This window comes from Cygnus olor, chromosome 14 (assembly GCF_009769625.2).
Source record: "Cygnus olor isolate bCygOlo1 chromosome 14, bCygOlo1.pri.v2, whole genome shotgun sequence".
In the NCBI taxonomy this organism is placed as follows: Eukaryota; Metazoa; Chordata; class Aves; order Anseriformes; family Anatidae; genus Cygnus; species Cygnus olor.
The window spans coordinates 12,414,912-12,442,738 of NC_049182.1; the positions used below are offsets into that span (position 1 = coordinate 12,414,912).

The 27,827-nt window shown below is 52.7% G+C and overlaps 3 protein-coding genes across 5 annotated transcripts in view; all 3 read left to right on the top strand.

Annotated features, from left to right (window-relative positions):
* The window catches only part of LOC121077682 (protocadherin gamma-C5-like), a 177,780-nt gene that overhangs the window by 35,626 nt on the left and 114,327 nt on the right, over positions 1 to 27,827 (top strand). The window lies entirely within an intron of this gene.
* Positions 2,476 to 14,097, top strand: LOC121078122 (protocadherin gamma-A10-like). Its single transcript, XM_040573936.1, has 3 exons — positions 2,476 to 5,077; positions 8,906 to 8,938; positions 13,738 to 14,097. The coding sequence occupies exons 1-3, from the start codon at positions 2,648 to 2,650 to the stop codon at positions 14,095 to 14,097; spliced, it is 2,823 nt and encodes a 940-aa protein (XP_040429870.1). The 5' UTR covers positions 2,476 to 2,647.
* On the top strand, positions 13,988 to 26,904 carry LOC121078123 (protocadherin gamma-A10-like; the record flags this gene model as incomplete). The annotated part of the gene is made up of 2 exons (XM_040573937.1): positions 13,988 to 15,140; positions 25,128 to 26,904. Coding segments are annotated over exons 1-2 (2,685 nt in total), but the record flags the coding sequence as incomplete, so codon positions are not given.

Consider the following 27,827-nt stretch of genomic DNA (forward strand, 5'->3'; position numbering starts at 1 on the left):
TAAGGAGCTGATCTCTTGTCACTGTGTTTCCCCTCACATCCCATAAAGGATGGAGATTCTCTTTAGTCCTCCTTTTCTTGTTTATGTATTTATAAAATCATGTTTACTGTCTTTAAGAGCATTAGTCAGACTGAGCTCCAGTTGGGCTTTGGCCCTTCTAATTTTCTCCCTGCACAGCCTCACAATATCTTTGTAGTCGTCCTGGGTGTTGCAGGTGCATCCCTTGAATTTCATTGTAGAAAAAGTTAGGGCAGATCAAAAAAGAACATCTGTAGGGTGACAGTGAAGTCCTTCCCTTGTGTAATTTTCGCATTTTTGCCTCATTTGCTGCTGCTGTCTCAACTGGGGGTCAGTGTGTCAGAGAACCCTAAAAAGACTGGAAGATCAGTTAGAATTGTGGGACTGGTGGAGCAATTTTCTTCCAGACCTTGAATGTTTTTCCTCCTGTGGAGAGAATTACTTTGATATATTTCTCTTTCAATAAAAATAGTGTCAATAAAGATATCAGTGAATTATATTCCCCTGTCTTGTCTGACATAAGGTAAGAAATAGGATGTTGTCCATGTTGCAGATAAAGTCTGTGAGTGCAGAGTACAGAGGCCAAGAGGCAGGCTTAGAGCTTGGAAAATAGTTGGGTCAATGTGGCTTTGAATGGGGAATGCTTTGGCTTCAAATCTTGTGCCAAGGCCTGTGCTATTTCTGCTCTGAACACGGTGTCCCTGTCCTTAGAGGCAATGGTGTTTCCCTGAGAATAAAGTATTTGGCAAAAAAGTGCCTATGTAGGGCAGGTGTCTGAAGTGAAAGGGTGCAACTGGAGTCATCACCATTTATGAAGGTGAAGACAAAGAAGAGCAGAAGGGTGTTGCCCTCTGGAAGTGCTGAACTAGATCTGTAACTGATCCCAAGTACTGTTGTTGTCTTACACCTGCATCTGTGCCTGTGTGCTTGTCTCCCATGAGGGAGGGTCCCAACTGAAAAGAAAGGAAAGCAAGTCCAGAATCTAGAAGCAAAAAATTAAAAACCAACCAAACAAACAAACAATAAGAACAACAAACGGAGAGCCATGCTACTGCTTTGCAGGAAAGAAACTGTGGAGAAGATAGGTGTGATTTCCTACCCATTGCTGCTTTTAAGTTATAGCAGGAGGTCCTGAAGCACTGCATACCTCCATTACCTCTGATCCTCCAGTGGGATGCTGGCTACACAAAGGAACATGGTACAAACTGGTGTGGAGTGCTTCAGGCCAATGCCAGCTACCTGTGGGATGTTCTCATATCCTGGAGGACTGAAAACAGAGGGTCTGCCAGCCTGCATGATGTCCTGCATTGCATAAGGCTGGATGTACAATAAGATCTATTAGCCATGAATTTCAGTGCATACTATGTAGAATGAGACCCACTGATTCTGCATGACAGAATCAAGCAAATATGATTGATGTTTAGTGCTGGAGACATTTCCTGGTCTAACTTTGGCTTTTCCACGAATGAATGTACTGGGAAGTGTTTAATAGCTGATGCCAAGATCTGCCCTCATCTTACATCTCTATGTACACTGGTGTGGCCAGGTCTTTGCTACCTTCATAGTGAATGCATGGGGTTTTCTTTTTGTGTATAAGAAGGCATTATTCTGTAAATTGGTTAGAGCAAACAGAAGCAAGACCAGGTCTTCAGGTGTTGTGGTCTCCAAGACTGCATTTATAGTGGGGCAAACTGATTAGTGGTGAGTGCCCAGACTGGATTGCTCAGATGCAGGGATGTGGAGTGGGTGCACAGCCTGCTCAGAAGGCTGAGGGGAGCTTCTGGTTCCTTCATGCTGTACCCCTAGAGGGGGAAGAGTTTCATATCTGTTGTTGACATTGAAACAACAGCACAAATTACAACTGAACATAGAATTTACATGGCCATACATGCTGTGAAAGCCGAAGAAACTTTCAATCCAGACAAAAGGCAAGAATAAAGGTTGGAATTCATGAAAGACGTGGTGTTTCTGCAATACTAGGTTGAGTCTAACGACTATTTTAGAGGTCGAAATAACATGAATTCTACTTGCCATGCGGTAGAACGAAGACAGCCAGAAGACCCCTCCGCTTTCACTCTGCTCATGACTGCCCTGAAGACTAGAATGCATTCCATCTTTTTCTCGAAGAAGAGAAAGAGTTGTGGAGGCAAACGCACCGACTCTGGGCCGCTTCGCAGGGGAATGTACCGTGGCGCCGTGTTCGCGGGGACGGAAGGTTTCCGCGGAAGAGGCAGGGCGGTGGCGCTCGGTGTGAGCCGTGTGTGCAGTGCCGGGCGGCGGCTGCGGGCGCCGCTGTTCACCACGAAGGAGAGGAAGGAGCGGAGCGCTGCAGCCAGCCCCGCCCGCTGCGGCCCGGCTTGTTCGCTCGCTCGCTGGCTGTGTCGGCGGCCGGGCGGGCTGCGAGCGGCCCCGCGGTGCGGAACCGTACTACAGCGAGGCGGAGGGGCCGGAACCGGGTCCGGGTACCGGAGCAGGAGCCGGAGCAACAGTCTAAGCCGAAGCGAGAGTCTGAGTCGGAGCTGGAGACGGGAACCGGAGCGAGAGACTGAGCCAGAGTCGGAGGCGAAGAGTCGGGGCGGCGGCGGGGAGCTGTCGGCGGGCGTCCGGTGGCGGCGGGGCCGTGGCGGAGATGTGCGCGGCGAGACAAGGGCGCTGGGGCCGGAGGCAGCGATCGCTGCTGTGCTGCGTGTTGGTGGCGGCGTGGGAGGCGGCGTGGGGGCAGCTGTGCTACTCGGTGCCCGAGGAGCTGCCTAAAGGCTCTTTCGTGGGCGACGTGGCCAAGGACCTGGCGCTGCAGCCGGCGGCGCTCCGCGACCGCGGCGCCCGCATCCTGGACCGAGGTAGGACGCGGTATTTCACTCTGCATGCGATCAGCGGCCACCTGGTGACGGCGGAGAGGCTAGATAGAGAGCACCTATGCGAGGTATTGCAGCGATGTGTGTTGCGCTGTGAGGTGATCGTGGAGGGTGAGATGAAGGTCTACGAGATCGAAGTGGAAATCACAGACATTAACGACAACGCGCCCAGCTTTCGAGAGGCAGAAAAGGAACTGAGAATGAGTGAGACGACACCTCCCGGATCCCGGTTTTCACTGGCGGAGGCTTACGACCCGGACGTGGGAGTGAATTCCCTGCAGAGCTACGAGCTGAGCGGCGACGAGCACTTCTCGCTGTCCGTGCAGGCGGGAGCCGACGGCGAGAAGCGTCCCGAGCTGGTGCTGGCCAAGGCGCTGGACCGGGAGGAGGCGGCGTTTCACGAGCTGGTGCTGAGGGCGAGCGACGGCGGCGAGCCGTCTCGGACGGGCACGGCGCGCATCCGCGTGTCTGTGCTGGACGCCAACGACAACGCGCCCGTGTTCAGCCAGGCGGTGTACGCGGTTCGCGTGCCCGAGGACGTGCCCGTGGGCTCCACGCTCCTCACCCTCACGGCCACCGACGCAGATGAGGGACTCAACGGGAACGTGAAATACTCGCTTAAGAAAATAACTGACAAAGCCTCGAAGGTACTGTACCTGGATCCCGACACAGGATCGATCAGGCTGGTGAAGAGCCTGGACTTCGAGGAACGCAACTCCTACGAACTCGAGGTGCAGGTAGATGACGGTGGCGGCCTTTCCGACACGGCTACAGTGTCGATCTCGGTGACGGACGTGAACGACAACGCGCCCGAGCTGACTGTGTCGTCTGCACTGAGCGAGATCTCGGAGGACGCGCCGTCGGGGACAGTGGTGGCCCTGCTGCACGTGCAGGACCGGGACTCGGGCGCCAACGGCGAGGTGCGGTGCTCGCTGGTCGGCGACGTACCGTTCCGCCTGCGGAGCTCGGTGGGCAGCTACTACAGCGTGGTGACGGCGCGGGAGCTGGACCGGGAGGAGGTGTCGGAGTACAACGTGACGGTGCGGGCGGCGGACGGCGGGTCTCCGTCGCTGCGGAGCAGCGCGGTGCTGGCGCTGCGCGTGCTGGACGTGAACGACAACGCGCCGGTGTTCGCGGAGGCGCGCTACAGCGCCCGTCTGGCCGAGAACAACGCCGAGGGCGCGCTGGTGCTGACGGTGCGGGCGCGGGACGCGGACTGGGGGCAGAACGCGCGCGTGCGGTACCGGCTGGCGGAGGGGCGTGTGCGGGGCGCGCCGCTCTCGTCCTACGTGTCGGTGCAGGCGGAGACGGGCGCGCTGTACGCGCTGCGCTCCTTCGACTACGAGGAGGTGCGCGAGGTGGGGCTGTGGGTGCGGGCGGAGGACGGCGGCGCGCCGGCGCTGAGCAGCAACGTGTCGGTGCGGCTGCTGATCGTGGACGAGAACGACAACGCGCCGCAGGTGCTGTACCCGCCGGCGGCGGCGCCGGGCGCGAGCTGGACGGGCGTGGAGCTGGCGCCGCGCTCGGCGGAGCCCGGCGCGCTGGTGGCCAAGGTGGTGGCGGTGGACGCGGACGCGGGGCAGAACGCGTGGCTGTCCTACGAGCTGGCCAAGGCGACGGAGCCGGGGCTCTTCCGCGTGGGGCTGCACAGCGGCGAGGTGCGCACGGCGCGCTCGCCGCTGGCCCGCGACGCGCCCAGGCACAGCCTGGTGGTGGTGGTGAAGGACCAGGGCCGGCCGGCGCTGTCGGCCACGGCCACGCTGACGGTGGTGCTGGCCGAGAGCGTGGCCGAGCTGCTCTCGGAGCTGGGCAGCGCGGCGGCGCCGGCCGAGCCCGCCGGCAGCCTGACGCGCTGGCTGGTGCTGGCCGTGGCGGCCGTGTCCTGCCTCTTCCTCGCCTTCCTGCTGCTGCTGCTGGCGCTGCGCCTGCGGCGCTGGCGCCGCTCGCAGCTGCTGCCGCCGGCCAGCGGCGCCTTGCGCGGCGTCCCGGCCTCGCACTTCGTGGGCATCGACGGCGTCCGCGCCTTCCTGCACTCCTACTCGCACGAGGTGTCGCTCACCGCCGACTCGCGCAAGAGCCAGCGGCGCTGGGCGGCCGACAGCTGCTGCAACACCCTCCCGGCCCGGCCGCCGCCCGACAAGGCCGCGCCTCTGCTCGGGGAAGACGCTGCCGGCGCCCGCGGCGCACAGCCCGACGCCCTCTCGGTGAGTCGCTCCGGATACCGCGACGCCCTCCCTCTCGGCGCTTGCCTCCCTTCCTGCTCCTTGCCTTTCCCTCCCTTTGGGCTCTCCTTCCCGGCATTACACCTGGTGCGTTAGGCGGGAGATGAGATGTTTTTTTTCCACTCTACTTCGACCGGGCTTTTTTTTTTTTTTTTCATTTTTTTCTTTTTTATTCGCACTTGACAGATGGTTGCTCATTTCTTCTCCTAAGGTGTTTCATCCATTTTTTTTGTTCTGTTTTGTTTTTTCCCATTATGCATGTGTTTTTTCCTTTCAGGATGTTCAGTGTAGCCTCCCGATAGGCCGTGTGCTATATCAGTTGTGTGAGTTTGTCTTCAGAAAGAATCTTTATGTCCCCCTGTTTCTTTTGGCTGCTTCTCCTCAATACTCCATGTGCCTTTTCTGTCTGTTGTGGTTTAGCCCGGCTGGCAGTCAAACACCACACAGCCATTCGCTCACCCTCCCCCCTCCCTCTCCGGGATGGGGGAGAGAAACGGGAAAGTGAAGTCTGTGAGTTGAGATAAAGACAGTTTATTAAGACAGGGAAAACAATAACAACAACAATAATAATAATAATAATAGTATTAATAGTAATAATGTGTACGAAATAAGTGATGCACAATGCAATTGCTCACCACCCGTTGACCGATGCCCAGCCTATCCCCGAGCAGCTGCCCCCCCCCCCCCTCCACCCCGGCTAGCCACCCCTATATATTGTTCAGCATGACGTCAGATGGTATGGAATACCCCTTTGGCCAGTTTGGGTCAGCTGTCCTGGGTCTGTCCCCTCCCAGCTCCTGCTGCATCCCTAGCCTGCTCGCTAGCAGGACAGAGAGAGGCTGAAAAGTCCTTGGCTTGGTGTAAGCACTGCTCTACAACAATTAAAACATCAGCATGTTATCAGCGCTCTTCTCATTCTAATCCAAAACATAGCACCCTGCCAGCTACTAGGAGGAAAATTAACTCTGTCCTAACTGAAACCAGGACACTGTCGCTCTATGAACATGGGTTGAAATGTCTTTTATACATCTGTACTGCTGTCTTTGTGTGGTGCATGTGGTGGGGTAATGCCTGGTCAACTGGTCCTTTTAGGATGTCTCTTTGGTTGTTATAGAGATGAGGGAGAAGCAGAAGACCTGCATTTGAGGTTGCCACAGAGGTGCTGGGTTTGAAAGGCTCTCAGAGGAAAGAGGAGTGTTTGGACATTGACCTCTCAAGAATGGAACAGGCTTTGCTAGCCTGCTCATGCTGTAGCAACAGAACCAATGTGTGTTCATCATTTTCACTGCATAATATTTGGCAAGATAATATACTGAGGTCTGAAGAGCCAGAGCAAAGTCCTTTTCATATCCTGCAGGTTTCACATTTTTCCCTTGTTTGTCACTGTCCTGGTTTCAGTTAGGACAGAGTTAATCTTCCTCCTAGTAGCTGGCAGGGTGCTATGTTTTGGATTGGAGCGCTGATAACATGCTGATGTTTTAATTGTTGTAGAGCAGTGCTTACACCAAGCCAAGGACTTTTCAGCCTCTCTCTGTCCTGCTAGCGAGCAGGCTAGGGATGCAGCAGGAGCTGGGAGGGGACAGACCCAGGACAGCTGACCCAAACTGGCCAAAGGGGTATTCCATACCATCTGACGTCATGCTGAACAATATATAGGGGTGGCTAGCCGGGGTGGAGGGGGGGCTGGCTGCTCGGGGATAGGCTGGGCATCGGTCAACGGGTGGTGAGCAATTGCATTGTGCATCACTTATTTCGTACACATTATTACTATTAATACTATTATTATTATTATTGTTGTTGTTATTGTTTTCCCTGTCTTAATAAACTGTCTTTATCTCAACTCACAGACTTCACTTTCCCGTTTCTCTCCCCCATCCCGGAGAGGGAGGGGGGAGGGTGAGCGAACGGCTGTGTGGTGTTTGACTGCCAGCCGGGCTAAACCACAACAGTCACACATAGGGAACTGGCAAGAAGATTTCATCCCGTGACATATTAAGGAAACATAAGGATATCAAAGACTTTGTCCTGGCAGCGGTAAACATTCACACTGTGTATGGAAACAGCTCCCTCAGTCAAACTATTAATAACAGATCTTTTAAGGGTTCTCAGGCAAGAGTGGTTCAGTTTTTACAGAGATGACAAACAAAAGGCTGGAACTTGGATATTGTGAGTGTTGCAACTGAATGTGGTGAATGTTGAGCTAGGAAGGTTTGTGGCTGGATTTGAATGTTTCTCAGCAGTGAAATTGTTCAGGTAAAGCTTTGATTTCATAATTCGTGGCAAGGCCCGCATCATTTATGCCCCATTTTATCCTGGATTTTCTGCCCTGAAAGGCAACTAATTCCCTAATGATAAAATGTTTTGCAGAAAAACTGTGCATGCAGAGTGATGATGCCTGTTTGTAACATAATTCCTGTTTGAATCATCATTAATTCACTCCCATCTATTGTAACATTGTGACATAGAGTTTGTCATTATTCCATTTCCCAGTGTTTGTTCCCAGGAAGTCTGTGCTTTATATTTCCCATTTCAGGATAGGATGTTTTGCATTTGAGAATGACGGAGTTGTACTGCAGGAAATCCTTACCTCCATTGTAAAGGTTCTTTCAGGCATCTGAAGACAAATTCTTGTGTATGAGGGAAATAGAAGGTGAAACTGAATCTCTCTCAATTGCTTGCAAGACTTGGCATGAGAATGGGTCCTGTATTAAGGACTTCATGTTTGCAATTTTATTTTAATTGGAGATGAGTAGGCCACATTATAGACAAATTGAGGAGAGCTGATGAACTTTTCCAGTGCAGTCCAGATGAACACTCTAGGACTTTGCTTGTAGCTTATGACCTCAGTGATTACTTGGTGCTCTGAGGAGGAATTTTGCTGCTCACAGAGAAGATCCTGATGCCCAAAAAATGATTTTCTCTGCCACACTTTCTCTTTGAATGCTTCCTTGTGCTGCTTCTCTGATTTTATCTTTTCCTATTAATGTAGACTGAGTTATCAGTTGCAGCATAGCTGTGTTGAGGAATGTGTTCATGGGCCTTGCTCCCATGAGGCAATAGGTGGGTATTTCATCCAAGTTAGAGGTTGTGTGGAAGGCTGGAGATGTGAGGGTACTTGTGTATTGTCTCCCATTTTTGTTTCTGGGTAGTGGATGTAAACATAGAATCATAGAATCATTAAGGTTGGGAAAGACCTTCAAGATCATCTGGTCAACGATCACCCTACTACCAATGTCAACCACTAAAGCATGTTCCTAAGCACCAGGTCCAAGCAAGCGCCTTCCCCTTCTCTCCTTTTTTGAAAAATGTGGGCATGTTTATGCCTTATTTCAAGAGTTCTTTCCTCGTTCCCAGTGATGGGAGTGCACAAAACACATTTTTCTTCCCATTCCCTTCCCCCCCCCGTCACCTGAGGCCTGCTCCCCACCAGGCACCCACTGATGTCAGTAGAAGAAGTATGTATGTGTGGAGCAGTGCATGTGCTTCAAGGAGGGGGACATTCCCCTCCAAAGACATTTGTGATGACCCAATGTCTCGTGGAAGATGGCTCCTCTCTTTCCTTCCCCCAGATCATCAGTATGCTTTGAAGATTAAAGAGAAATACACCTCCCTTCTTGATATCTGTCAATGCTGTGGTTGTGGTGTGTCGTATAAGGAAATTGTCATTTAAACTGATCCTTTGGTGAGATGTGCTCGCAAATTCTGAGGATGAAAGAAAAGCATTGAAGTTGTGAAAGGATTGAGGTGAGGTCTTGTGGAGGGCCAGAGATGTGAGGGTGCCTATGTGCTCTCTTCCATTTTTGTTTTCAGGGAGTGGATGTAAACATGAAGATATTAAAAGAGGTATGTCTCTGGGGAGGAACGCATGCTCTTAAAGAACAGGGACATTCCCTTACAAATATATTTACGATGACCTAGTCTCTGTTGGAGAAAGGCTCCTCTCTGTCTTTCCCCTTATCTCCTTAGTATGCTTTAGAAACTTGCAGACAAATTTACCTCCCTTCTTGGTATACCATGACTGTGTGGTTGTGTGTGGTGCATGGTATTGGGAAATGGTCTGTTCAACACTTCCTTTGGTGAGATGTGTTCACAAATTTTGAGGCTAAAAGAAAAAAAAAACAGTTGTGAAAGGTTTGGGGTGACATGTTTGGGGAATTTTTCTCTGCTTGTTTTAGTTATTCCATTCCCACACAGCTGTGATTTACACACTTTGATGTCTGTCTGCTCACTCTTTTCTGCCTAAGAAACATTACTGAGCTTGCATTGTGAGCTTTGGGAGGGCCTTCCACAGAATTCATTCTGTAATATCTACCTTACTTGGTCTACTACTATGAATGCTTGAAAATGTCCATGTGTATACCTTAGTTGCAGATCATTTCTTCTCTTCACAATGTTCATATTATGTCATGTTAATGTGATGAAGAAAAAAGTTTTTAGAGCTGTCCATGGTGTAGTTCTTGTACACATTGTGAAGAAATGCACTGGGTGATTGGTCCTTTGATGATGTCCTTCTGGCTATTATGAAGAGAGAAGACAATCATAACACTTGGGAGTAGTTTGAAAATTATTCATGTGTGAAGGTCCCTTGTTGGAAAGAGGAGCCCTTGAACACTGACCTCTCAGGAATGGATCTGGAAGTGGCTTTGATAGTAGACACGTGCTATGACAACAGCTGTATTCGTAGAATCCTGGAATCATTTAGGTTGGAAAAGACCTCTTAGGTCATCTAGCCCAGTCTTTAACCTAGCACTACCAAGTCTACTATTAAATCATATCACTAAGCTCTACATCTACATGCTTTTTGAAGACCTCCAATGCTGGTGACTCAACTTCTTCCCTGGGCAGCCTGTTCCAATAATTCTCAACCCTTTCAGTGAAAAACATTTTCCTAATGTCCAACATAAACCTCCCCTGGAACAATCTGAGGCCATTTCCTTTAGTTTTATCACATGGTTCTTGGGAGAAGAGGCCGATCCCCACTTTGCTGTAGCCCCCCTTTACAGTAATCGTAAAGGACGATAAGATCTGCCCTGAGCCTCCTTTTCTCCAGACTAAACAACCCCAGCTCCCTCAGCCACTCCTAATAGGACCTGCTCTCTAGACCCTTCAACAGCTCCATTGCCCTTCTTTTGGACCTGCTTCAGCACCTCGATAACCTTCCTGTAGTGAGGGGTCCAAAACTGAACACAGTATTTGACGTGTGGCCTCACCAGAGATGGGTACAGAGGGACAATCACTTCCCTAGTCCTGCTGGCCGGACTATTTCTGATACAAGTCAGGATGCTGTTGTCTTTCTTGGCCACTTGAGCACATTGCTGGCTCATATTCAGCCAGCTATCAACCAATACTCAGATGTCCCTTTCGGTCGGCCAGCTTTTCAGCCAGTCTTCCCCCAGTCTGTAGCACTCCATGGGATTGCTGTGACTCAGACAAAGGACCCGTTAGTCTTGTTGAACCACATACTGCTGGACTTGGCCTATCAGTCCAGCCTATCCAGATCCATCTGCAGGGCCTTCCTACCCTTGAGCAGATCAACACTCATGACTAACTTGCTGTCACCTGAAAATGTACTGAGGGTGCACTCGATCCCCTCATCCAGATTATTGATAAAAAAGACTGAAGAGAACTGGCCCTGATTCTCAGCCCTGGGGGACACCACTTGAGACTGGCCTCCAGCTGGATTTAATGCTATTCGCCCTGACTCTTTGGGCTTGACTAACACACCAGTTTTTAAGCCTGTGAAGTGCACATCTGTCCAAGACATGAGCAGCCATTTTGTCCAGGAGAATACTGTGGGAAAGAGTATTCAAAAGCCTTACTGAAGTCAAGATAGATCAGATCCACAGCCTTTCCCTCATCCACTTAGCAAGTCATGTTGTACAGAAGGAGATCAGATTCATGAAGGAGGATCTGTCATCCACTAAGCCCGGTTGACTGAGCCTGACTACCTGGTTGCCACATGATGGCACTAAAGCTGTTCTGTTCCACAAGCTTACCCAGCACTGACAGGCCTGTAATTTCTCGGATTGTCCTTCTGGATCTTCTTGTAGATCAGCATCGCATTTGCTAGCCACCAGTTGACTGAGACCTCCCCAGATAGCCAAGACTGCTGCTAAATGATGGAAAGTGTCTTGGTGAGCACTTTTTCCAGCTCCCTCAGTACCCTCGTGTGTATCTCTTCTGGCTCCATAGACTTGCATATGTCTAAGTAGTTTAGCAGGTTGCTGACCATTTCCTCGTGGATTATGAGTGCTTCATTCTGCTCCCCATGCTTATCTACAAGGTAGTCACGGGATGGCATACCCAGAGAACAAATGGTCACGTTGCTAAAGACTAGGGAAAAAAAGGCATTAAGGAGCTCATCTCTTGTCAATACATTTCCCCCCACATCCAACAAAGGATGGAGATTCTCTTTGGTCCTCCTGTCCAAGCCACGAGCAGCTATTTTCTCGAGGAGAATGCTGTGGGAAAGAGTGTTCAAAAGCCTTACTGAAGTCAAGGTAGACCAGCTCCACAGCCTTTCCCTCATCCACTGACATGTCATAGAAGGAGATCATGTTCATCAAGGAGGACCTGCCTTTGATAAACTCATGCTGACTGAGCCTGACCACCTGTTTGCCCTGTAAGTGCCACGTGATGGCAATAAAGCTGCATGAGCTTCCCTGGCACTAAAGTCAGACTGAAGGGCCTGTAGTTACCTGGATTGTCCTTCCTACCCGTATTGTAGATGGGCATCACATTTGCTAGCTAACACCTGGCACGAACCTCCTGGATATCCAGGACTTCAGCTGTATGATGGAGAGTGTCTTGGTGAGCACTTCTGGGAACTCCCTGAGTACCCTTGGGTGGATCCCTTCTGGCCCCATAGACTTGCATATGTCTACGTGTTTTAGCAGGTTGCTGACCATTTCCTTGTGGATTATGAGTGCTTCATTCTGCTCCCCATGCCTATCTACCAGGTGGTTAGGGGACAGGGTACCCAGAGAAATATTGGTCTTGCTGCTAGAGTGAGGCCAAAAAGGCATTAAAGAGCTCATCTCCTGTCACTATGATTCCCCTCACATCCAGTAATGATGGAGATTCTCCTCAGCCCTCCTTTTCTTGTTTATGTATTTATAAAAACATACATATTGTCTTTAAGAGCAGTAGCCAGATAGTGCTCCTGTTAGGCTTTGACCCTTCTAATTTTGCAGGTGCATCCCTTGAATTTCATTTTACATAAAGTTAGGGCAGATTGAAAAGAACATCTGTAGAGTGACAGTGAAGATGTGTAATTTTCACATTTTTGCCTTGTTTGCTGCTGATGTCTAAACTGTGTGGCAGAGCCATTCAGTGTGGCAGAGAACCCTAAAAAGACTGGAAGATCTGTTAGAATTGTGCAACTGGGGAAGCAGTTTTCTTCCAGACCTTGAATGTATCCAAATGTGGAGAGAAATACTTTGATATATTTCTCTTTCAATAAAACGTCAGTGATATGCATTGATATGTGTGACATATGGCAAGAGGTAGGATGTTGTCTGTAGTACAGATAAAGCCTGTTACTGTAGAGTATTGGGGCTGAAGCAGATTTAGAGTCTGGAAAATAATTGGGTCAACGTGGCTTTGGCTAGGGTATTCTTTGGTGTCATAGCTGGTGTCAGGGCCTGTGCCATTTCTGTTCTGATCATGGTGTCCCTGTCCTTAAAGGCAGTGAAGTTTCCCTGAGAATAAAGTATTTGGCAAAAAAGGTTCCCATGTAGGACAGGTGTCTGAGGTGAAAGTGTGCAGCTGGAGTCACCACCATTTATGAAGGCGAAGGCAAATAAGAGCAAAAGGGTGGTGTGAGAGCAGGTGTCCCCTGGAAGTGCTGACCTAGAGCTAACTGATCCCAAGTACTGATGTAATAACTATTAGCCATGAATGTGAATTCTTACTGTTTATAATGAGATCCACTAATTCTGCATGACAGAATCACAAAGATATGATTGATGCTTAGTGCTGGTTCCTGTTCTTTCTCAACTGAATGTACTTAAACGTGTTTAATAACTGATCCCAAGTACTGTTTTTGTCTTGCACATGCTGGAGTCATTTCCTCTGGATCTCTGCTACCTTCACAGAGAATGCCATGGGGTTTTCTTCTCTTGTACGGGTAGGCATTTTTCTGGAAATCCATTTAAGTGAACAGAAGCAAAAACAGGTCTTCAGCTTCTGTGGTCTCCAAGACTGTATTTATAGTGGGGGAAACTGATCAGTGGCGAGTGCCCTGATTAATTTGCTCAGTGGCCCGGATGTGAAGTGGGTCCACAGCCTGTTCAGAGACCTGAGGGGAGCTGTTGGTTCCTTCATGCTGCATCCTTACAGGGGGAACAGTTTCATAGTGGTAGTTAACACTGGAAAGACTACACAAGTAAGACTACCAAACATTGTTGGAAAGCAAAGGAAACTTTCAATCAAGAAGGACAGGAAGAATAACGTTTGGGATTCGTAGAGGACATGGTACCTCTGCAACACGGGGTTGAGACTAACAACTATTCAGAGGTCGAATTAACACTATTAATACTCCTTGTTATGCTGTAGAATGAAGACAGCCAGAAGACCCCTCCGCTTTCACTCTGCTCATGACTGCCCTGAAGACTAGAATGCATTCCATCTTTTTCTCGAAGAAGAGAAAGAGTTGTGGAGGCAAACGCACCGACTCTGGGCCGCTTCGCAGGGGAATGTACCGTGGCGCCGTGTTCGCGGGGACGGAAGGTTTCCGCGGAAGAGGCAGGGCGGTGGCGCTCGGTGTGAGCCGTGTGTGCAGTGCCGGGCGGCGGCTGCGGGCGCCGCTGTTCACCACGAAGGAGAGGAAGGAGCGGAGCGCTGCAGCCAGCCCCGCCCGCTGCGGCCCGGCTTGTTCGCTCGCTCGCTTCGGCGGCCGGGCGGGCTGCGAGCGGCCCCGCGGTGCGGAACCGTACTGCAGCGAGGCGGAGGGGCCGGAACCGGGTCCGGGTACCGGAGCAGGAGCCGGAGCAACAGTCTAAGCCGAAGCGAGAGTCTGAGTCGGAGCTGGAGACGGGAACCGGAGCGAGAGACTGAGCCAGAGTCGGAGGCGAAGAGTCGGGGCGGCGGCGGGGAGCTGTCGGCGGGCGTCCGGTGGCGGCGGGGCCGTGGCGGAGATGTGCGCGGCGAGACAAGGGCGCTGGGGCCGGAGGCAGCGAGTGCTGCTGTGCTGCGTGTTGGTGGCGGCGTGGGAGGCGGCGTGGGGGCAGCTGCGCTACTCGGTGCCCGAGGAGCTGCCTAAGGGCTCTTTCGTGGGCGACGTGGCCAAGGACCTGGCGCTGCAGCCGGCGGCGCTCCGCGACCGCGGCGCCCGCATCCTGGACCGAGGTAGGACGCGGTATTTCGCTCTGCATGCGAACAGCGGCCACCTGGTGACGGCGGAGAGGCTAGATAGAGAGCAGCTGTGCCGGCTGGTGGAGCGCTGCGTGCTGCGCTGTGAGGTGATCGTGGAAGGCGAGATGAAGGTTTACGAGATCGAAGTGGAAATCACGGACATTAACGACAACGCGCCAAGCTTCAACGAAGTACATCTGCAGGAGGAAATGAGCGAGTCTACAGCTCCTGGGTCGCATTTTCCCTTGTCTAAGGCTCGCGACCCGGACGTGGGAGTGAATTCCCTGCAGAGCTACGAGCTGAGCGGCGACGAGCACTTCTCGCTGTCCGTGCAGGCGGGAGCCGACGGCGAGAAGCATCCCGAGCTGGTGCTGGCCAAGGCGCTGGACCGGGAGGAGGCGGTGTTTCACGAGCTGGTGTTGAGGGCGAGCGACGGCGGCGAGCCGTCGCGGACGGGCACGGCGCTCATCCGTGTGTCTGTGCTGGACGCCAACGACAACGCGCCCGTGTTCAGCCAGGCGGTGTACGCGGTTCGCGTGCCCGAGGACGTGCCCGTGGGCTCCACGCTCCTCACCCTCACGGCCACCGACGCCGACGAGGGACTCAACGCGAATGTGAAATACTCGCTTAAGAAAGCGACGGACCTGGCATCAGAAATCTTCCACCTGGATCCCGATACGGGTTCGATCAGGTTGGTGAGGAGCCTGGACTTCGAGGAAGACGACTCCTACGAATTCAGGGTGCAGGCACGGGATGGCGGTGGCCTTTTCGACACGGCTACAGTGTCGATCTCAGTGACGGACGTGAATGACAACGCGCCCGAGCTGACTGTGTCGTCGGCGCTGAGGGAGATCTCGGAGGACGCGCCGTCGGGGACAGTGGTGGCCCTGCTGCACGTGCAGGACCGGGACTCGGGCGCCAACGGCGAGGTGCGGTGCTCGCTGGTCGGCGACGTGCCGTTCCGCCTGCGGAGCTCGGTGGGCAGCTATTACAGCGTGGTGACGGCGCGGGAGCTGGACCGGGAGGAGGTGTCGGAGTACAACGTGACGGTGCGGGCGGCGGACGGCGGGTCTCCGTCGCTGCGGAGCAGCGCGGTGCTGGCGCTGCACGTGCTGGACGTGAACGACAACACGCCGGTGTTCGCGGAGGCGAGCTACAGCGCCCGTCTGGCCGAGAACAACGCCGAGGGCGCGCTGGTGCTGACGGTGCGGGCGTGGGACGCGGACTGGGGGCAGAACGCGCGCGTGCGGTACCGGCTGGCGGAGGGGCGTGTGCGGGGCGCGCCGCTCTCGTCCTACGTGTCGGTGCAGGCGGAGACGGGCGCGCTGTACGCGCTGCGCTCCTTCGACTACGAGGAGGTGCGCGAGGTGGGGCTGTGGGTGCGGGCGGAGGACGGCGGCGCGCCGGCGCTGAGCAGCAACGTGTCGGTGCGGCTGCTGATCGTGGACGAGAACGACAACGCGCCGCAGGTGCTGTACCCGCCGGCGGCGGCGGCGGCGGCGGCTCCTGGCGCGGTCTGGACGGGCGTGGAGCTGGCGCCGCGCTCGGCGGAGCCCGGCGCGCTGGTGGCCAAGGTGGTGGCGGTGGACGCGGACGCGGGGCAGAACGCGTGGCTGTCCTACGAGCTGGCCACGGCGACGGAGCCGGGGCTCTTCCGCGTGGGGCTGCACAGCGGCGAGGTGCGCACGGCGCGCTCGCCGCTGGCCCGCGACGCGCCCAGGCACAGCCTGGTGGTGGTGGTGAAGGACCAGGGCCGGCCGGCGCTGTCGGCCACGGCCACGCTGACGGTGGTGCTGGCCGAGAGCGTGGCCGAGCTGCTCTCGGAGCTGGGCAGCGCGGCGGCGCCGGCCGAGCCCGCCGGCAGCCTGACGCGCTGGCTGGTGCTGGCCGTGGCGGCCGTGTCCTGCCTCTTCCTCGCCTTCCTGCTGCTGCTGCTGGCGCTGCGCCTGCGGCGCTGGCGCCGCTCGCAGCTGCTGCCGCCGGCCAGCGGCGCCTTGCGCGGCGTCCCGGCCTCGCACTTCGTGGGCATCGACGGCGTCCACGCCTTCCTGCACTCCTACTCGCACGAGGTGTCGCTCACCGCCGACTCGCGCAAGAGCCAGCGGCGCTGGGCGGCCGACAGCTGCTGCAACACCCTCCCGGCCCGGCCGCCGCCCGACAAGGCCGCGCCGCTGCTCGGGGAGGACGCTGCCGGCGCCCGCGGCGCACAGCCCGACGCCCTCTCGGTGAGTTGCTCAGTACACGCCGACGCCCTCCCTCTCGGCACTTGCCTCCCTTCGTGGTCCTTGCCTTTCCCTCCCCGCTCTCCTTCCCGGGCGTGGAGTTTTGCTGCTGAGCAAGGCACAGCTTTGCTGGGCAGCAGGCTGTGCGTGGCTGCCCCTCACTCAGGGGAGCTAAACGCGGGCTCTGCTGCCAGCATTACACCCGGTGCCGAAGGCAGGAGTCGAGTAGGGTTTTTGCCTGCAATTCTGGTACAACTGGTATTTGTTGTTGTTGTTGTTGTTTTTCCGCACTTGCTAGGTGGTTGCTTATTTCTTCCTCTGAATGTTGTCATGCAGTTTTTTCCTTTTGGTTTTCAGCATTCTGAGTAAATGTACACCTGAGATTATCAAGATTGTAGGACGTGTCATCCTGATTTCTCTCATCCTTTATCGGTAGTGTGAAATTCTCTTCGAACAGCATCTTAGTGTCCCCATGTTTCATTCGGCTGCTTCTCCTCCATACTCCAAGCAACTATTCTGTTGCTGTATAAACATGGGTTGAGCAGAGATATGTCTACGTATGTATCTATTCTTTGGTGGAAGAATGGTCAGGGAAACTGTTCCTTTTACAGTTTATCCCTTGCGTATGTGTTGCCTCATATTTGGCCAGGCTAAAAATGTTGTGTAAAGAGTGAGACTGTATTCCATTTCTTGTCCTGCAGTTTTCACATTTTTGCCTTATTTGCTGTCAATGACAAAATGTGGCCTCATGTGCCAGAGAACTCTGAAAAAAAAAGGAAAATATGTTACAGACTGTTCGGTTGGGGTAGCTGCTTCCATACACAGCATGCATGTTTACTGCAGTCAGGATCAAGTCTTTCGATATCCTTATGTTTCCTTAAAATGTCACTGGATGAAATGCTCTTGCCAGTGGCCTACATACAGCTGGAACTTGGTTATTATGACTAGTGCAAGGTGACTGAGTGGTAACTTTATTAATGTTTATAAACATTATATGTATTAATGATACTTTTATAATTAATAATTAATTATTATTATATGTAAAGTGTGAGTGTCAGGAGGATAGCTCCAGGCTCTTCTCAGTGACGTCTAATGATAGGACAAGGGGAATGGGTGCAAGCTGGAAAATAGGAGATTCCAGTTAAATATGAGATGAAAGTTTTTCATGATGAGGGTGACAGAACAGTGAAACAGGCTGCCCAGGGCGGGTTATGGAGTCTCCTTCTCTAGAGACATTCAAAACCTGCCTGGACACGTTCCTGTGTGACCTGATCTAGGTGTTCCTGCTCTGGTAGGGGGATTGTACTAGATGATCTTTCAAGGTCCCTTCCAGTCCCTAATGTTCTTTGATTCTGTGTGATTCTGTAACTGAATGTTGTGACTGTAGAGCATGGATGGTGAGTGTTTTTTTGTTTGTTTGTTGTTTATTTGGTTTTTTGAATGTGGAAAATGAGGCTCAGCAGAGATACTGTTCAGGCAAAGGTTTGTTTTCATAATTTGTGCCAATTCCTGCAGCATTCATGCACCATTTTATAGTGGTTTCCCTGCCCTGAAAGGTAACTTTAGTTCTCTGATAATAAAATGTTTTACAGAAAAACTGTGTATGTAGAGTGATGATGTCTGCATATAAAGGCTTATAATACCTGTGTGAATCCTCATTACTTCACTTCTATCTGTTGTAACATCGTGCCAAAGAGTTTCTTCATAGCTATAATTCCATTTTCAGGTCCTTGCTTCCAGGAAGGTTGCACTTCATATATCCCATTCCTGGGTAGGGCTTTTGCATTTGAGAATGACAGAGCTGTACTACAGAAAATCCTTACCTCCCTTGAGTAGGTTCTTTCACCCACCTGAACACAAAATTTTGTGTAAAAGGGAAGTGAAACAGAAGCTAAAACTCAATCTCTCTTCATTGCTCCCAAGACTTAGCATGAGAAAGGGTCCCATAGTAAGGTCTATTCTTTTACAGTTTCATAGTCATTAAAGATAAGCAGGCCACATCATGGAAAATGGATGAGAACTGATGAACTTCTCTTAAAATGAAGTCCCTTCCTGTTTAGCCCAGAAGAAGACATTAGGACATTGCTTGCAGCTTAAGACCCCAGTGATTTCTTGGTGCTCTGGAGAGGAATTTTAGTGCCCACAGAGAAGATCCTGCCATCCTCGTGGTGATTTCCTCTACCAGGCTTTCTCTTTGAATGCTTCTTTGTGCTGCTTCTCTGTTTTTGTCTTTTCCTGGTCTTTTGTGTGTGAGAGGTTGAGCTTTCAGTAGAAGCATAGCTTTGTTGGGGAATGTAAGTGTTCATGTGCCTTTTTCTCATGAGGCAATAGCTGGGTGTTTCATTACAGTTTAAGGTTGTGTGGAAGGCTGGAGATGTGAGGGTACTTGTGTGTTTTCTTCCATTTTTGTTTCTGGGGAGTGGATGTAAACATGATGTTAATGGAAGAGGTGTGTATGTGTAGAGCAGTTCATGTGCTTAATGGAAGGGGAGATTCCTCTCCAAACACATTTGTGATGACACAGTTTCAGGTCAAGGATGGCTACTCTCTCTCGCTTTCCCCCAAGTCATAGGTATGCTTTTGAAGATTAAAGAGAAATGTTCCTCCCTTCTTGATATTTGTCGATGCTGTGGTTGTGGTGCATTGTATAAGGAAATGGACATTTGAACTAATCCTTTGGTGAGAAGTGCTTGAAAATTCTGAGGATGAAAGAAAAGCATTGAAGTTGTGAAAGGACTGAGGTGGTAGTTTGGAAGAATGTTGTGTGGGGAACTGTAGAAAAACGGATACCCCTCTCCCTGCTTGTGGCATTTATTCCTTTAATCACAAAGCTCTGCTTGATAGATTTTACAGTAGAAATGTATTTTTTTCTGCATTGAAATCTTCAGGAGGACATTCTGGGGAATTCTTTTCCTACTATCTACCTTACATGCTCTACTCCTATGAATACACAAAGATGTCCATTTGCATAACTTAGCTGTGTATCATTTATACTCTTCACACCATTAATATTACGTCATGATAATATGAGGAAAAGAAAATTGTCTTTGGAGCTGTCCAGGGTGTAGTCTTTGTGCATATTGCAGAGAAAGTGGCTGGGCAATTGGTCCTGTAATGATGTCCTTTTGCCAGTCATGAAGAGGGAAGGCAATCATAACCATTGGGAGTAGTTGGGGAATTCCTCATGTGTGAAGTGCTCTTGGAGAAATTGACCTCTTGTCATGGTGTTTGAACATTGTCCTCTCAGGAATGGAGAAAATGTCTTTTCTAGCAGACGTGCTGTGATAACAGCTGTGTTGCAGGTCCATTGCTTGAATTTCATTGAACATCAGGCTTGGGCGGACCAAAGAAGAATGCCTGTAGAGTGCTAGTTAAGTGCTTCACATCTGTAGTGTTCACATTTTTGCCTTGTTCATTGCTACTGTCTAAACTGGGACTCAGTGCAGCAGAGGACCCTAAAAAGACTGAAAGATCAGTTAGAATGGTCGGACTGGTGGAGCAATTTCCATCTAGATCTTGAATGTTTCCTACTGTGGTGAGAAATACTTTGATATATTTCTCTTTCAATAAAATGTCAGTGAATGATATGCCCTGTTCTTTCTTGTCTGACATACGGCTAGAAGTAGGATGTTGTCTGTGTTGCAGATGGTCTGTGACTGCAGAGTACAGAGGCTGAGAGGCAGATTTTAGAGCCTGGAAAATAGTTGGTTCAACGTGGCTTTGAATGTGGAACACATTCATACACATTTCATACCAGGTGCCAAGGTCTGCACCATTTCTGTTCTGATCATGGTGTCCCCATCTTTAGAGGGAGTAAGGTTTCCCTGAGAATAAAGTATTTGCTTAAGAGTGCCTATGTAAGGGAGGTCTCTGAGGTGAAAGGGTGCAGGCTGGAGTAACTACCACCTATGAGGAAGAAAGCAAAAATACATCAGAAGAGTGGTGTGTGAGCAGGTGTCCCCTGGAAGCGTTGATCTAGAGCTCTAAGTGATTCTAAGTACTGTTGTCTTACACTTGCATGTGCACCCATGTGCTTGTCACCAAAGGGGCTTTGTTCCCTTCCCACTGGGTGTTCTTCAGGTGTATGGGTAGGTATTTTGTTGGAAATTGAAGTGAAATGAAAGCAAGACCAGAATCTTCAGCTGTTCCAGTCTTCAGGACCACATTTGGAAGGGAAGGAACTGACCTGAAAACACTCCCCAGATCACAAGGAATGGCAGAATTTGTTTCTGTGTCACTTGAGTACAGATACTGTAGTCCCTACTTGTCTTAATTGACCAAAGGTTAGAGATGCTCCTTCTTGTTCCTTGGCCCAAGAAAGAGGTGCTCAGGCAGGGGAATGACAAAAGTCTGATTTCCAGCAAGGAAGATGGAAGAGTCAGCAGGACATTTTTCTGTGCAGTGTTTGATTCCTTGCAATGTGCCAAGGTCTGTGCCTGATTCACTATGACCTTTCCCCCCATGTCACCAAATGGGATGAAAATCTTCTTTGCATGTGCCTTCAAACTAATACCTCTGGATGTCCAAATATGCTGCATGAGCATTCAGCTTGAGGTGTCAGTGACTTCCAAGTGTACTGGAGGATGACTTCTTCAGGCAGAGTTGTGTCCATATATGTAGAGAAATGTTTGCCTCACGTGGGCTGGTTGGAGGTTTTTGTTTCATTATATTTAGAATCAGTAGCTGAGCTACTGTTTGTTTTTTTTTGTTTGTTTTGTTTTTTTACTGTATATCTATAATCAGAAATAACCAAGACAGCCATGCTACTGCTTTGCAGGATGGAAGTTGTGGAGAAGAGAGGCATGATTTCCTACCCGTTGCTGCCTTTAAGTGATAGCAGGAGGTCCTGAAGCACTGCATACTCCCATTATGTGTGATCTTCCAGTGTGATGCTGGCTAAACAGAGGAACTGGTGTGGAGTGCTTCAGGCCAATGCCAGCTGCCTGTAAGATGTCCTCAGCTCCAGGAGGACTGGAGACAGAAAGCTTCCCTGTCTGTATGATGTCCTGCATTGCGTAGGGCTGGATGTGCATTTATTAGCCATGAATGTGAGTGCTTACTGTATAGAATGAGATCCACTGATTCTACATGACAGAATCAGGAAAATATGATTTATGCTTCATGCTTGTAGTGGGTTTATGTTGAAAGGTTTTGGTAATGGGGGGGGCTGCAGGTGTGGCTTTTGTGAGAAGAACTCGGAAGCTGTCCCATGTTAGATAAGGGCCATTTTCAGCTGGCTCCATAAGGACCTGCTGTTACCCATAGCTGAGCCAATAAGTGATGGTCTTTACACCTCTGTGAAAGCAGAATTAGGAAAGGAAAAAATAAAAATAAAAAAATAAAATAACTTGATGCACAACAGCAGCTGGGAGAGTGAGGAGTGAGAAACAACCTTATAGACACTGAGGCCAGCGAAGAAGGAGGGGGAGGATGTGTTCCAAGCACAAGAGCTGAAATCCCCCTGCGGTCTGTGGAGAGGACCACAGTGGAACATGTTGTCCCCCTGCAGCCCCTGGTGTACCATGGCGAAGCAGATTTCCACTCCACAGCCCATGGAGGAGCCTACAGTGGAGCAGCAGGTGGATCTTACCTGAAGGAGGCTTCAGCCTGTGGAGACCCTCCACCGGAGCAGACTTCAGGCTGGACCTGTAGCCTGTGAAGAGGGGACCACACAGGAGCAGGTGAACTGGCAGGAGCTGCTGCCCATGGGGGACCCATGCTGTAGCAGTTTACTCCTGATGGATGGACCCCATGGTACAGACCCATACTTGGAGCAGTTCTTGAAGAGCTGCTGCCTGTGGGAAGCCCATGCAGGATCAATTCAGGAAGGACTGTATCCCGTGGAAGGGACCCCACATTGGAGCAGGGAAAGAGAGTGACTGTGAAGGAGTGGTGGAAACGAAGTGCTACAGACTGACTGCAACCCTCATTCCCCCATTCCCATTGCCACTTGGTTGGAGGAGGTGGAAGAGGGTGGATGGGGGGAAGGTGTTCTTAGTTTGTTTTCTTTGTTTCTCACTCCTCTAGCTTCTTAGTAATAGGCAATAAATTTTATTAATCTTCCTATGCTGAGTCACTTCCCTTGAGCCCTTTTCATCTTATTTTCTATCCCATTCCCTTTGAGGAGGGGGAGTGAGAGAGCGGTTGTGGTGGAGCTTGGCTGCCCACCTGAGTAAAACCAACACAGTACTGGAGATATTTCCTGCTTTTTCTTTGTCTTTTTCTCAAATGAATGTACCTGGATCTGTTTGATAACTGATCCCAAGTACTGCTTTTTTCTTACACCAGTTTGTACAACACCATAGTCATCTCTTGTAGGTCATTGCTACCTTCACAGTGAATGCCATGGGGTTTTCTTCTACTGTATGGGTAGGCATTTTTCTGAAAATCCATTTAAATGAATAAAACCAAGACCAGGTCTTCATCTGTTTCAGTCTCAAAGACTACATTTATAGTGGGGAAAACTGGTCAGTGGTGAGTGCCCAAACTGGTTTTCATGTAGCAGGGATGTGAAGTGAGGTGCACAGCCTTCTCAGGGAGCTGAGGAAAGCTGCTGGTTCCTTCATGCTGCACCCTTACAGGGGGAACTGTTTCATATCAGTTGTTAACATTGGAAAGACAACACAAATTAGATGGTCATACTTTGTGGGAAAGCCAAGGAAGAGAATAAGGTTTGCGATTCGTGGAGGACATAGTGCTTCTGCAATATTGCGTTAAGACTAGCAACTATTCAGAGGTCGAATTAACACGAAGAATTCTACTTGCTATGCGGTAGAACGAAGAAAGACAGAGGAACAGTCTGCCTTCTCTCCGGGCATGACCACCGTGAAGACCAGAATGCATTCAAACAAAGAAGACAAAGTTATGTGGAAACTGACGCACTGTCTATGTTTACTTCTACTTGCAATGCAGAAGAACGAAGATAGGGAACTTTCTGACCCCAGACAGCTCATGACCGCCCTGAAGACCAGAATGCATTTGATCTTCTCCGCGAAGATGACAAGGTGTTGCGGAAGCAAACGCACCGACTCTGGACCGTGTCGCAGAGGAATGTACCGTGGCGCCGTGTTCGCGGGGACGGAAGGTTTCCGCGGAAGAGGCAGGGCAGCAGCGCTCGGTGTGAGCTGTGTGTGCAGTGCCGGGTGGCGGCTGCGGGCGCCGCTGTTCACCACGAAGGAGAGGAAGGAGCGGAGCGCTGCAGCCAGCCCCGCCCGCTGCGGCCCGGCTCGCTCGGACGCAGCCCATCCCGGCTCGCTTGCTCGCTCGCTCGCTGTGTCGGCGGCCGGGCGGGCTGCGAGCGGCCCCGCGGTGCGGAACCGTACTGCAGCGAGGCAGAGGGCCCGGCGAGAGCGGGCGGCGGCGGGGCCGGAACCGGGTCCGGGTACCGGAGCAAGAGCCAGAGCAACAGTCTAAGCCAAAGCGAGTGTCTGAGTCGGAGCTGGAGACGGGAACCGGAGCGAGATTCTGATCCAGAGTCGGAGGCGAAGAGTCGGGGCGGCGGCGGGGAGCTGTCGGCGGGCGTCCGGTGGCGGCGGGGCCGTGGCGGAGATGTGCGCGGCGAGACAAGGGCGCTGGGGCCGGAGGCAGCGAGCGCTGCTGTGCTGCGTGTTGGTGGCGGCGTGGGAGGCGGCGTGGGGGCAGCTGCGCTACTCGGTGCCCGAGGAGCTGCCCAAGGGCTCTTTCGTGGGCGACGTGGCCAAGGACCTGGCGCTGCAGCTGGCGGCGCTCCGCGACCGCGGCGCCCGCATCCTGGACCGAGGTAGGACGCGGTATTTCGCTCTGCATGCGAACAGCGGCCACCTGGTGACGGCGGAGAGGCTAGATAGAGAGCAGCTTTGCCGGCTGATGGAGCGATGCGTGCTGCGCTGTGAGGTGATCGTGGAAGGCGAGATGAAGGTTTACGAGATCGAAGTGGAAATCACAGACATTAACGATAATGGGCCCAGCTTCGGAGAGGGAGAAAATGAACTGAGAATGAGCGAAACGACAGCTCCAGGGTCGAGATTTTCCCTGTCTAAGGCTCGAGACCCGGACGTGGGAATGAATTCCCTGCAGAGCTACGAGCTGAGCGGCGACGAGCACTTCTCGCTGTCCGTGCAGGCGGGAGCCGACGGCGAGAAGCGTCCCGAGCTGGTGCTGGCCAAGGCGCTGGACCGGGAGGAGGCGGCGTTTCACGAGCTGGTGTTGAGGGCGAGCGACGGCGGCGAGCCGTCTCGGACGGGCACGGCGCGCATCCGCGTGTCTGTGCTGGACGCCAACGACAACGCGCCCGTGTTCAGCCAGGCGGTGTACGCGGTTCGCGTGCCCGAGGACGTGCCCGTGGGCTCCACGCTTCTCGCCCTCACGGCCACCGACGCCGACGAGGGACTCAACGGCGAGTTTAAGTATTCGATGACTAAGTTGACGGCCGTACAAACAGACAAATTTTATGTGGTTCCCAATACGGGTTCGATCAGGTTGGTGAGGAGCCTGGACTTCGAGGAAGACGACTCCTACGAACTCGAGGTGCAAGCACGGGATGGCGGTGGCCTTTTCGACACGGCTACAGTGTCGATCTCGGTGACGGACGTGAATGACAACGCGCCCGAGCTGACTGTGTCGTCGGCGCTGAGCGAGATCTCGGAGGACGCGCCGTCGGGGACGGTGGTGGCCCTGCTGCACGTGCAGGACCGGGACTCGGGCGCCAACGGCGAGGTGCGGTGCTCGCTGGTCGGCGACGTGCCGTTCCGCCTGCGGAGCTCGGTGGGCAGCTACTACAGCGTGGTGACGGCGCGGGAGCTGGACCGGGAGGAGGTGTCGGAGTACAACGTGACGGTGCGGGCGGCGGACGGCGGGTCGCCGTCGCTGCGGAGCAGCGCGGTGCTGGCGCTGCGCGTGCTGGACGTGAACGACAACGCGCCGGTGTTCGCGGAGGCGCGCTACAGCGCCCGTCTGGCCGAGAACAACGCCGAGGGCGCGCTGGTGCTGACGGTGCGGGCGTGGGACGCGGACTGGGGGCAGAACGCGCGCGTGCGGTACCGGCTGGCGGAGGGGCGTGTGCGGGGCGCGCCGCTCTCGTCCTACGTGTCGGTGCAGGCGGAGACGGGCGCGCTGTACGCGCTGCGCTCCTTCGACTACGAGGAGGTGCGCGAGGTGGGGCTGTGGGTGCGGGCGGAGGACGGCGGCGCGCCGGCGCTGAGCAGCAACGTGTCGGTGCGGCTGCTGATCGTGGACGAGAACGACAACGCGCCGCAGGTGCTGTACCCGCCGGCGGCGGCGCCGGGCGCGAGCTGGACGGGCGTGGAGCTGGCGCCGCGCTCGGCGGAGCCCGGCGCGCTGGTGGCCAAGGTGGTGGCGGTGGACGCGGACGCGGGGCAGAACGCGTGGCTGTCCTACGAGCTGGCCAAGGCGACGGAGCCGGGGCTCTTCCGCGTGGGGCTGCACAGCGGCGAGGTGCGCACGGCGCGCTCGCCGCTGGCCCGCGACGCGCCCAGGCACAGCCTGGTGGTGGTGGTGAAGGACCAGGGCCGGCCGGCGCTGTCGGCCACGGCCACGCTGACGGTGGTGCTGGCCGAGAGCGTGGCCGAGCTGCTCTCGGAGCTGGGCAGCGCGGCGGCGCCGGCCGAGCCCGCCGGCAGCCTGACGCGCTGGCTGGTGCTGGCCGTGGCGGCCGTGTCCTGCCTCTTCCTCGCCTTCCTGCTGCTGCTGCTGGCGCTGCGCCTGCGGCGCTGGCGCCGCTCGCAGCTGCTGCCGCCGGCCAGCGGCGCCTTGCGCGGCGTCCCGGCCTCGCACTTCGTGGGCATCGACGGCGTCCGCGCCTTCCTGCACTCCTACTCGCACGAGGTGTCGCTCACCGCCGACTCGCGCAAGAGCCAGCGGCGCTGGGCGGCCGACAGCTGCTGCAACACCCTCCCGGCCCGGCCGCCGCCCGACAAGGCCGCGCCTCTGCTCGGGGAAGACGCTGCCGGCGCCTGCGGCGCACAGCCCGACGCCCTCCCGGTGAGTCGCTCCGGACACCGCGACGCCCTCCCTCTCGGCGCTTGCCTTCCTTCGTGCTCCTTGCCTTTTCCTCCCCGCTCTCCTTCCCGGGCGTGGAGGTTTGCTGCTGAGCAAGGCACAGCTTTGCTGGGCAGCGTGCTGTGGGTGGTTGCCCCTAGCTCAGGGGAGGCAATCGCGGGCTCTGCTGTCAGCGTTACACCTGGTGCAGAAGCAGGAGATGAGAGGGGACTTTGCCTTGGACTCTGGGATAGCCGGGCTTTTTTTTTTTCTTTTTTTTTTTTTCGTTTTTCTTTTTTTTCGCACACTTTCCAGGTGGTTACTCTTTTCTTCCCCTCACATGTATCATGCAGGTTTTCCTTTTGTTTTTCACTACTCTGAATGAACGTACACTTTAGATTAACAGGTCGTTAGTGTACATCATCCCGATAGCCCATGTGCTTGATGAGCAGTTTGAGGCTGTCTTCAAAACAATCTTCGTGTCCCCATGTTTCATTTGACTGCTTCTTCTGTATAGTCTACCCATTATATCTTTTACTTCATGAAGATCTTCTCAGGACAGAAATGTCTTTTTTTTTCTGTAATCAAGATCAGAAAGATGATCATAAATATTCCTTTCAAGGTGCATTGTGTCTGAAAGGCTGTTGGAGGAAAGAGGAGTGTGTGAACGTTGACCTCTAGAGAATTTAAGAGCCTTTGGTAGCAGGCTAATGCTATTGCAACAGCTGTGTCTGGGCTTCATTGCTTGAAATGGTGTTGCATATATTTGTTGAGAATGAGGAATAGGGTTTGAAGAGTGAGAGTGAAGTCCTTTTCGTGTCCTGCAGTTTTGGCAGTTTTGCCTTTGCTGTTAATGTCAAAATTAGGCCTCAGTGTGGCAGAGAACCATGAAGAGACTGGAAGATCTGCTATTAATTGTTAGACTGGAGGAGCTGTTTGCATACATACCTTGAAAGTTTACTGCTGTGAGGTCAAAGGCTTTGATATCCTTATGTTTCTCTAAAATATCCCTGAATGATAAACCTTTATCTGTGGCCAACATACAACTAGAATTTGTTTATTTAGCATGGGGCAACTAAATGCTGTGAATGTAGATGAATGAGGGTGAGAGGCCTGTTATGAATTTGGAAAATAGTTGTGTCTGCAGAGATATTGTTTGGGCAGAGGTTTGACTTCATTGT